The sequence below is a fragment of the Alligator sinensis genome, unplaced genomic scaffold, assembly GCF_000455745.1.
Source record: "Alligator sinensis unplaced genomic scaffold, ASM45574v1 scaffold337_1, whole genome shotgun sequence".
Lineage (NCBI taxonomy): Eukaryota > Metazoa > Chordata > Crocodylia > Alligatoridae > Alligator > Alligator sinensis.
The window spans coordinates 1933958-1945257 of record NW_005841927.1 but is presented as its reverse complement, the minus strand read 5'-3'; the positions used below and the strand labels follow the sequence as shown (position 1 = coordinate 1945257).

Genomic DNA, 11300 nt, shown 5'->3' with positions numbered 1-11300 from the left:
ACAAATAATGTAATCCAAAAACCTACTGCATGGACATTCATTTTTAGTTTGCCACATACATATTAGTGGGAAAACATTCCTCTTAGCCCACACAGAACACATGTGACAGTGTTTTTCCTGGATAAAACATTAATAAGTAATTAATAAGTCTTTACTCCGGACTACTTCCACTAGGCACATTTCCTTCCACCGCTCATCTTAAATCTACCACTTTAAAGAATCTCTAAAGTTTTCAGTAAATTTTTCTTACAGACCACCTTTACTGGATGCCCAGGTTCATTTGCAGATCCACTGTGCAGCAGAATTTCAGCAAGTTATTACTGTAATGCAGAGGTGGATTTTTGCTAGATTCAAGATGTAACTCATCTGAGGCTATTCAAATGGGCACTGCTATGGAGACCATTTCTCTTAGGTTATACTGCAGCCATTACTCTATGGGAGTGTACACAAGAGCAGGCAGCCTGTTTGGCAGGCACTAACTTATGGTGCTTTACACAAAGTGCCATGAGTTAGAGTGCCATTGAACCTAACATCCCAGAGACGAGCCTATGAGCTCCATTTCATCAACCTGCTGGATACTAGAGATCAGGGACTAAACATAGACATTGGATTTTTGATACATTACAATCTGCCTGGCAACTGACTCCCCAGCCCAGCCCAGCCCAGCCCAGCCCCTGGCTTCTTTACTTTTCATCCCATCCAGGAAGAGTGCACACCAACTGCTGCAGCTTCCTGAGCCTGACGAAGGGGTTTTGAACCCGAAAGCTTGCTTAATAACTATTAAACCATAAACTTAAACTTCTCCAACCATTTGGGTTGGTCTAATAAAAGAGATCAAATTCACCCAAGGAACTTTGTCTGCCTATATCCTTAGACCAACACAGCTACAACCTAAACCCCTGCATACATACTTGGCATGTGAGCAGGTGACTCTGGGCATGTCTACATGTGTGCTTTAATGAGCATTAGCCTATTTTAATGTACATTCAAGTGTCACAAAACGTGCTGTTTAGTTAATGTGCATTAAAATAGGTTAATGTGCATTAAGCCTCATTTGAAAACAGTGGGCATTTATACACATACTTTTTCATCCTGCGCTGCGCCGGAGAGCCACTGCTTTGGAGCAGACTCCGTTCATCGAGTCTGCTCTGCACACAAGCTGATGTGCGCTGCGCTGCGCTGCGTGCAGTTGTATGAGTGGCAAAATGCATGTCAGGGTGCAGAAAATGGTGGTGGTGCAGTTTTGAACTAAAGCACCTCTGATAGTTCAAAAGCGCGCCACTACCATTTTCTCAGAGCTGGCGTGCACTTTGCCACTTACACAACTGCAAGCATTGCAGCGCCGGGCGCTTTTCAAAGCACCCAGCGCTGCAGCACTTGCACGTGTAAAAATGCCCTGTGCTCTTTAGTTAATGCGCATTAAGATAGGCTAATGCATGTTTTCTCAGTAGTTCGCAATGGAAGACACTTTTATGTGTGTGTGTGTGGGGGCTGCACTGCTTTCATTAGAGTGGCTCTGACAGCTCATTTGAGGAACTTTAGTTCAAGCACGCCTACCACCATACTGAAGTGCAGGGATGCTGATGCATGAGACACAGGAGGCTGCTGGAGCATAGCAATTATCACACTCCAGCAGACTCTATTATTCGAGTCTGCTCCGACACGCTGTAATTACAGTGTGTCAGAACAGCCTTCACGCTCCTGTATAGGCACCCAGAGGTACTAGATTCAATGTATATTAACTAAAGTGCATTAATGCACGTGTAGATGCACTCACTGCATCTCTTGAACTATGCATGCGGAGCCTGGCAACTAGAGTAATGGTGCCATTATGAAAATATGCAGAAGATTTCCAAAGGAGCACCCTCAGCTTTTTGAGCTTTCAGCTCTTAGTAATCAAGGTTGAGTTTTCAAAGAGCCAAGGGATTTAGGAGGTCAGATCTTGATGAAATGTGGGAGTTGGGCTCCTTTTGAAAATCCCAGCCATAATGATGACTCAAACCCAAGAAGGGGAAATAAGGCCCTTCCTGAGGGCCAGAAGAGGAAAATGTGGGTCAGATTCTTCAGGAAGGCTGAGCATTTCAATTAGTGTTTGCAGTTGGTGGGAGCTGGGGGCTCTTAGCTCTTTGCAGGATCTGGCCTTCCACCTGTAGGCTTGGGTTTGTTTTTTCCTTTGGCTGCAGCTGCTGTTGGCTGGATGCAGAAACGGTCTGTAGCTTTTATGTGATTATCACCCAGCCTCAGCAAGGAAACAAAGTGCTCCTTAATGTGTGTGTGTTAACAACAGCTAAACCCGGAGGGCAAAGAGCCAGAGCCAGGAGGAGACAAATACTTGCATAAAGGCGCTGGTCTGACATCAGAATCCACACTTCATACACACACTCCATACAGAGCTTTGTTATTTTTGCCTGCAGCCACATTTGTGCAAGATTGCCTGCCAGCCAGTTTGAACCTGGATTTCTGCCTCCTCCTGAGAACCTTGCAAGGTAAATTCAGGCACATTCAAAGCTTACTGAACCACATTTTCTTTATTTTATTTTGTTTGAAAAAGACAGTTTGCCTAAGTTTTAAGGCCATGTTCTTAGCGCTCTCGTAGCTTCCTTTTCGTTGTTATACTACGACCCCGGTAGTACACGACTGAACTGGCTGTTGAGTCTGTTTGGGTTGAGTCTGGATGACCTGTCGGCTTTGGGGAACTGAATTGAATTTTATGATTTTTAAACAAATGCATTTTCCCTCTCTGTGTCCTGCCATGAATACTTGGTTGATTCCCTCACCCTTGAAAAGTCACAGAGCGCCATAAATGTGTGTGAGGGATCAATTCTACATTCACTATGGTCCAACAAGATAAAACTTGGAGGTTTTCTGTAATTTAGCTAGTAATGGTGATTGCCAGGTTATTGTCCCATTGCCTCTGATCTTCACTGCCATGCATCTGCATTTTCAGACCTGCATTTTGCATGCTGGTGTCTTTGCCACCCAGGAGAGCGCACACACCAGCACACACTGTCTGAAGGAGGTTGTTTGTGCCCAAAACCTTGCAAAGAACAATTTTCCCAACAATTTAGCTGGTCTAATAAAAGATATCACATTTGCCCAAAGCACCTTGTCTGCCTACGTCCTTAGACCAACACAGCTGCAGCCAACACCCCTGAGGCTATTGGAGGGGCAGGCAAGGAGCTGGAGTGTGTCACGTGCAGTGCAGACAGGAGCAGGTCGTTTGTCTGTAGTGAGTTTGAACCTGGAGAAGAGGAAAATTTCCGATTGCATTAAAAGTTATGGATTTTCTTCCTTTTTTGAGTGCAAGTGAATTTTGTAGCTTCAAAAGGCCCTGACTTGATGGGGACTGGAGTCTTTTAACAGCAATGTGAGTCTCGACCAATAATGCTTCTCAGCATTGACCTGGAGGGAGCCTCTCCAATAGAGAAAGGGGAGTTGGATTTGAGTCCTTGGCCTCTCTTCTGAAGTGTGGTGGCAGTCTGGGACCTTGATCTTTTGCTAAAGAAAATTGGATTGAGACTAAACGTCTGTCTTTCAACCACCCAATAGCCATTAGAAAGGAACAACTCCGTGTGTAGGGTGGGGACTTTAAAAGGGCCTTAGAGAAGCCCCAGAAATCTCACTGAAAATCTGAGATTTGAACACTTAACTCTTATATCCCTGGAATCGCGCAGCCGGTGCGTGTTATAACACCGCCTTCGCAGGCTGCCTGCTGATCGCTGCTTTGAGATTGCTGATACCCTCTGGTGAAGTGATCCAAGTGACGTAGGACCCCAAATTCCATTTTTGAAAAGTAAATTAGGCCCTTAAGTTTGAAAGTCACAGAGTATTTCCCTTGCTAACAGCTAACATGGCCATTGATTCAGTTTTCTTAATGAAGAAATGAATTAATTACATAGGCTGTTTAGTTTTATCCAGTGTTTTCAGGGCTCGTAGTTTGTCCTGTGCATTACTGGAGAATGTGGTCCAGAGGTTAGGTGATGGGTTTTGCCAGCTGGGGTTGATGAGAGCAGAGTGATAGTCAAGAGAAATAGAAGCAAGAGCCAAAAGCCCTACCTTGCTACTGACCAGTAGTGTAAATAGGGGAAGGCAAATCACTTATTCTTTCAACATGTATTTCCCCACTTGGAAAACAGGAATGATATTATTCTTAACCATGTCTCCATGGAGCCGGAACAATTACTTCATTGTGCTTGGAGACAGAGGGCAGCTGCGATAGAAGTATCAATATTATTGCAGGTGACACAATGGCTGGCTTGATATTCAGCTAAAACTGACTACCGTTATAACCCAGCATTTAAACTGGGAATTGATGCCAATAGTCTCTCTTGAATTTTCCCATTATTAATTCATGACATAAAAGACCCCTTTTTCTAGGCTACTCAACACTGAAGTCTACATTTCTCCACGAGCAGCACCTGCCTCCCATGGCAGAAAGTAAACGCTTGAATTTGAGCTCTGATGGAAAAACACGATCCATCCCTATCTCTTCTCTACCACTGCCACCACCCTCCTCTATAATTGCCAGGTGTTTCAGGCAGTAGCAGGAGCTGTTTGTCTACTTAATTTCAACCCTGGTCTCTCTGGCAACTGAGCCATGTCCCTTCAGATTGAAGTCCCCGGGATTGAGGGGTGCAGGGAAGGCTTTCTACATGGTGGTGTTGCCAAAATAACCAACATACTGTATCTGCAAAGGTGTTTTAAATGGAAATGTGCCCAAGGCATAACTCTTTTGGCTATGTTTGCATCCACCTCGAAATATTTCCCCAGGCTCAGGTCCCCTTATGTCTCAAATTACACATAAATTAGCAGCTTTCAGGGTCGAGAGCAGGTGTGTGTACACAGAGTAAAGTACAGTGCTGCGTGTAACCTGGAGGGAGTGTTTCAAGTGGATTTGAAGGCTGCAAACCATACAACCCTTGTTATGTAGCATCTACTCAGTGGTGTTACTTTTAAAACACTTTTTTCAAGCAAAGGAGAATGCGATCCCAAGCCCGCTGGAGCTGACAGGATATTTTTCACTGACTCCATTACGATTTATCCTTGCAACATGCAGCTCTCCCAGTTTCACAAGTGAGAAACCAAGCAGAGAGGCTTACCCAAGGCACAGGGGCGAGGCTGAGACCAATACTCCTCATTGCTCCTCGCTCCCAGTCTCAGTTCTCAAAAGCCGCCCCAACTTCGTGTCCATGAGGTTTATGATAGCGTTATAAAAAGGAACTTGCAACACATTCAACTTTCCCAAGCTGGCTGTTTCAAAGCCAGTCCTAGTCTGCAGACCAAACTCATCCTTCCTCTAACCTATGTATCTATGACTTCAGGTGAGATTACAGGCTTCTAGGGCAGAAATGTCAGTGCACCAGCTGCTATTAGCATAGCCAGACCAGAGACGCAGCTGGGCAGTTCTGCACCCTGAATCGCTACGGGGCAACAACCGCAACCAGGCTGCTGGTGGCAGTGTGGCAACCAGGAAAGCAGGAGCCAAATCTGCTATTTTTATGTAACTCCCCCCACCTATGTTGGCATCCGTGGCTCCTGCCATGATGATCACCCTTCTTCCCCTCTCCCTAACCAGGGTGGATAAAAATCAATGATGTTTTTTAATTTTAAGAATGGATTTTTTTTTTTAATTTAAAGTTGTTTTTATTTAATTGAATGTTTTGGTTTTATTGTTAAGATGCTTTTAAAAAAAGTATATATAAAGATAGTTCTAATTTAAGATATATTAAAACTCAAAGATATCATCATGGAATAGGGATTATAATGTCTAATTATATACTATTTGAGACAATATATTCATGTAACCTTTTTAGAAGTGTTATAAGTAGGTCACAAGTGGCTATGGACTAGAGGCCTAATTTTATGGGGTTCCCAGAGGCTCCTCTATAGATTAGATTAAAGTAAAGATTAAAGAAAACCACTCTACCCAGTGGGATTGAGTGCTCACTCTAGAAGATCCCATTAAGCATCTCCATTATGCTTAGTCTCAGTTCTCAAACTGTGGATTTGTGTCTCTAGAGATCGTAGACAGACAGGGTTCTTTGGGTAGACGTGAGATCTTTTATTAGACCAAATAAATAGTTGGGAAAATTGTTCTTTGCAAGCTTTCGGGCACAAACATCCTTCTTCAGGCGTAGGGAGAGTCTGTTGTCTCCAGAGATGACATCCTTGTTAAGAGCAGTATATGGAGATGAGAGATGACAGACCTGATGATTACCCATCCATCAGCCCTATTGGGTGAATGCAAGTTTGTCAAGCCTTTGCCTTTCTCCGAAAGTGCGAGGTTTCAAAAAGTTAAGTGTTTGATGTCCTTTATTCAACAAGAATGCACTTCTTGTAGAAAACAATGATTTAAATCAAGGCTTCCTGACCAGTGATTTGAATCATGCTTTAGCTCGATTTGATTTAAATCAAAACCACACTGCTCTCAACCTTTCTTTGTTATGCTACTGATCCAGGTGGTAACTTAGTTTGAACCAAGGGCAAGGAACTGAAAGGTTTAATATCCTATTAATTAGTCCTTAGGAAGAGCTAGGATCTGAAGCACGTGCTTCTGCACTCAGTGAACAGTCAGGTGCAGGTTGAAAGCTCAGCATATTTTTCCCTGATTCAGGCCCCTAAAGGAAATATTTGCTCAGCCTTCCCCAGCCTGTAAAGCCTCATTGGGGTGGATATGGTGGGTGAAGGAGGGGACAGGGCCCCTCCATCCTTAAAACTTTCTGGCAACACCGGGGAGTGCTGTAGTGAGTCGCACAGAGCTGAGCAGTTGCTGTGTCACTCGAGGACCTGGTCAGCATCGCCCCATGCTCTATCTTATCGCTGCCATCCAGAAGTATTGAGATGTCTTTTTGACTCTGTTCATTCACTGGGTGCACACACCATGCTCCACGGTGGTCTTTCAACTGCAGCGGGTGGTGGGGGATGATGACAATGCAGCTTTGTGGAGAAGCTGCAGTATCTTCGACACCAAGTTATAGGTTTTATGAGCACCGTGAGCTCTTTGCTAAATGCCATGGTCTAGGGCTGGAGGAGCTTATGATCCAAAAAATCTTTTCAGGGGGAAAAGATCTATGACCAGAGTAGATCATCATGTTACAAAAGTAACTTGGCCTCGGTTATACAAAGGAATCATTCAGTCGGAGGAGAATGACCCAGTTACAGATTCCGGGAGAGAGTTATTTTCAATTTTTTTCTAAACTAAAGAGTTGAGCCATTTAACCGAATCAACCTTGCGATACCCTGGGACAGACACTGGGAAAAGGGTCTGTTTCCCTTCCTGCCAGTAACAGTCTGAATTCCCCTTCCCATTAGTTGATATCAATTAACAGAACGAGTTATTACTGTCATAAATTTAGGATGAGGCACTGTTGCTATGGTGCAGGCAGACCACATAGCACTTCACAGTGGCAGAGACAGGGGTCAGATCCTCCTGTTCCACCATCTGAGGGGCAAAGTTTTCAAAATTAGGTTGACATCCTTGCCCCAGTGAAATCAGTGGGAGTTTGGCCATTACCCTAGGGCTGGGGTTCATTCTGTGTTGAAGTTTCCACAGAAGTAGTCTGATTATTTTTTTTCTAAAGGGCCAAGTACCCAGCAGTTCCTGTTGGATCTGGGTGTCCTATTACTTCTGAAAATCACAGTGCTAGTTTGGGAGCCCAGCGTCTGGCTCTTTATTTTAAGTACTTGGCAAGATTTTCAATGTAAGGTGACTTAACTTCCAGTAATAGCAGGCCCAAGCTGTAATGGAAGAAGAAACTAGCTTTGGTAACCGCAGGCATGCGGCTGCATTTCCTGAATCAAAAGTAAATGTGTGTCCAGTTGTTTCTCAGTTTCATCTCTGCATCTTAGACTAGCCTGTAAAGACTGAATCGATTTAGCCTCAGGCTTTTTGACTGTACTTAGCCATTATGCTTGAGGTGCTGTGCCCTTGATTCATTTTCAAATCTGTCTTATTTACTGGCTTCGAAATTGAAAAAAAATCTGTCATCCTGGAGGGTATCTTTCAATACTGTGCAGGTGTGTGTAATACACTTGTCCTTAAAAAGCTTCTGTTATTTGACTTCTAAAGCAAAGCCCCAGACCTTGGAGTATCGTCATTACCATCGGCCGTGCGCTGGACAAGTAGGATATTGTTGGTTCTCATATGGGATTTACTATATTTTCACTTTCAAAGGCAAAATGTTATGTCCCATGCCAGAGCTATAGTCTGTCTGATGCTTTTACTGTGCCACATGGCAACAGTTTGCTTGACTACTGCCGCTTGCTTCCTATTAGTGCTGTAACTTCTCTTCTGAAGCTCGTACTGTGAAATGGCAATAACACATTTTTCAAGTGCCTGGAATTGCTTACTTCATCCCTTGCATCTCTGGTGCTACATGCTGTACGTTTATAAGCAGATCAATCGCTTAGGACTAGATTGATACCTCTACTTATTGTGGGTGAAATCCTGCCTCAATGAAAGTCCTTGGCAAAACTTCCTCGGTGCCTGGATTTCACCCATTTGTTTCAATGGAAGCACTCATGTTGTAACGCAATTGCAAACAGCTCTTTAGGATCAAAATAGCTGGTTGGCAATTGTCCAGTTATTACAAATGGGGGGTAACAATTGCTAGTTCAGTGTTTTGTAAAATCAGTCTTCTTTCTGTGTGTCTAGCCAGAATCAAGATGACGACAGCTGCACCAGCAGTCAGTGTTGATCCCCAGTTTCCAGGAAATGTGACCACAAAGTCTCGAGACCAAGTTCTTTATCAGAGTAAGAAAACTTATTGTGATTGATTATTTTTATTAAACTATTTAAAATGCCATGCATCCATGTTGGATTTTGAAAAGGCTCCTGAAAACATTCCAATGTGTAAATACTGTTAAACAATGGAATTAAGCAAGCTCCCTTGTTAACATCTTGAAAATTCATCTTGAGAGACTCAGTATTCGATAGAGTAAGATCATGGCTTCTGGTGAGCACACGCTTCTCAGCATCCTTCTTGTATTCCAGCAGGAATATAGTCCACCTAGTCCAGTTTTATTTTGATGCTTTTGGCCATTAAACAGATGTTGGTAGTTTAAAATTAGTGGGGGAAATGTTTACTGATAACTTTTAGGTTAAAATACACTGAGACATTTAGGAAAGTTCATCTGAATTAACTAAAGATGAGCATTTTATATAACTTTGAAAGTGAATAAAGCTACCTTGCATTCAAACCACTCTAATTTCGAGTAAGTGTCCATACAGGTGTTTAACTCGGTTGTAACTAATCTGCTTACAAGTTAATTCCGGCAGACTTTCCTGACTCTCTTATTTAGACAAGTCCTTAATTTAATAGAATAGAATTTTAAAAGCTTAATTTTGTAGAAGTGGAATAAAAAATGACTAGCCCAGGCACAGAGCTTTCCCCTACACTTAGGATGAAGATCACTTAATTAAGAACATCTGATCCATAGAGCCTGATCCTGCAAAAGTGACGTATGTGTCTAGCCACAGGCATGATGAGGAGCTGTCTATTATTTGTGTGAAGTTAATGCCTAGAGGCTCCAACCTAGAGTACAAGCCACCTTGAGCTAGGCACCTATATAGTCATTGTGAGATGGTCTCTGCCCCACAGACATACAAATTAGACAGAGTGGAAAGAAAAATAGAAACATAAAAAAGGCTGGCCTTTTTTATGTTTTTGTCTCACAGCAAAGTAGAAAGCCACAAATGAAAGCCAAGTGATGTGAGAATCCCTCTCTGTGTTTTTTGGTGTTTGTTTTTACTTACCATATATAATTCAGGATGAGGAGTTCTTATACACTGGCTAAGTGCTTCGGTATTTGCTGGTAACCCGCCCCCTCCCCGCCCCAGGATTTCAAACTGCTTTTCTGGTGAAAACATATCATAGCAGCAAGTTTTAATTTTTGTGGGGTTTTTTTTTTTAAATAAGAAGTTTAAATTCAATAATTGTTGTGCTCTGTGTGAAAAGAATTTTGCAAGACTAATTTAAACAAGACTCTCTCTTTCTCCCCCCCCCACCTTAGGTTCTGGAGCAATAGTAGCTGCCATCGTAGTTGGAGTGATTATTATTTTTACAGTGGTTCTGCTCCTGTTGAAAACGTATAACAGGTACAGGACTTTGTTCCTCATGTCCTTTACTTTGCTATATTTAAACAGGATAAATCAAAGACTGTCATCATGTCAGCTGCTATCATGCCATGTCAGTACTTAATGGCTGAAATCCCAAGGGCAATCCAAACTACGCTGTGTCAAAACTTCCGTGGGAAAAACTGGGAGAGATAAGGATCTATCGATCCATCAGACAATGCGACTATCAGGTTCATGTTGTTTGGTCATTAGTGATGTTGAGATGAAATCTGGCTGCGCCCTCTTCAGTGGATGTTATGTGCTTTGGCAGTCCTTCCTTACACTGAGATTAGGAGAGGCTACATCCCTTTAAGCAACAAATGACTATGAGATTTTAACTGTATTTCTCTTTGCAGGCGCATGAGAGTAAAACGGGAGCTGGAACCCAAGAGCTCCAAAGCCACAACCCCACCTCCTTTAGGACCAAATAGCAACAGCATAAAGCAGCCCACAACAGTAACTTTTATACCAGTGGATATCCACATGCAAAACAGATGACTGGATGTTTTATCTTGCCTACAAAAGACTGCTTTCCTGGAAGAATGAAAACTAAGATAGACCCTTTATTCACGCAGGCTTGTGACTCGAGTGGAGGAGGATTGGCATTGGAATAATCATTGTTCAAGATTTTTGCCTATGAAGCCAAAACCAAACAGGAAGGAACTAGCCATGTTGCCTTTCTTTCCAAGGAAAAATAAAAGGCCTGAGTACCATTTTTATGTGGCTGATCTAACACTGTGGTGGACACAAGCTACCAGGAAAAGACTTAACATCTCCAATTGTATAGAAAACAATTAAGTGCCAAAAATATCTTTATACATTTCCTGTAGCCTCGATTACTTTGAGGAGTTTGGGCCACTGCTTCTCCTGTAGTGATTGGCAGTGGGGAAGCAGAAAGATCTGCAGGTGAAGATGTTATGGTTGTACTTTATGCTTGGATGCATTAAGACTTGCTTGTGAATTTGCTTGTATGTTATTTTGTGTATTAAGCATGAGGGGTAGTAATGTGAAGTAACAGTTGCATACAAACTCGGTTTGTCTCTCCTATTTCTAATCAAACACAGAGGGATTCAGATAAGAGGGTGCACATGTGATATTTTCTGTAAAGAAAAGAAAACTCTTATGATCATTCTATCAGTATCCACCTGAACCCCCCTTTTTGTGGGGGTTTTAAGGTAGCAGCTGA

At 42.7% G+C, this 11300-nt stretch overlaps 1 protein-coding gene across 7 annotated transcripts in view; it reads left to right on the top strand.

Annotated features, from left to right (window-relative positions):
- NCMAP (non-compact myelin associated protein) overlaps nucleotides 1–11294 on the top strand; it is a 33195-nt gene extending 21901 nt beyond the window's left edge. For 6 of the 7 annotated variants that reach the window (XM_025198729.1, XM_025198728.1, XM_025198727.1 and 3 more), the window contains 3 exons: nucleotides 8654–8752; nucleotides 10012–10096; nucleotides 10471–11294. In XM_025198729.1, coding sequence (XP_025054514.1) covers nucleotides 8665–8752; nucleotides 10012–10096; nucleotides 10471–10612 — 315 coding nt within the window. In that variant the 5' untranslated portion in view covers nucleotides 8654–8664 and the 3' untranslated portion in view covers nucleotides 10613–11294. Of the gene's footprint in view, nucleotides 1–1805; nucleotides 2487–8653; nucleotides 8753–10011; nucleotides 10097–10470 lie in introns of those variants that run through there. The other variant, XM_025198731.1, reaches the window with a different exon arrangement.
- Nucleotides 11295–11300: the final 6 nt, after the last annotated feature.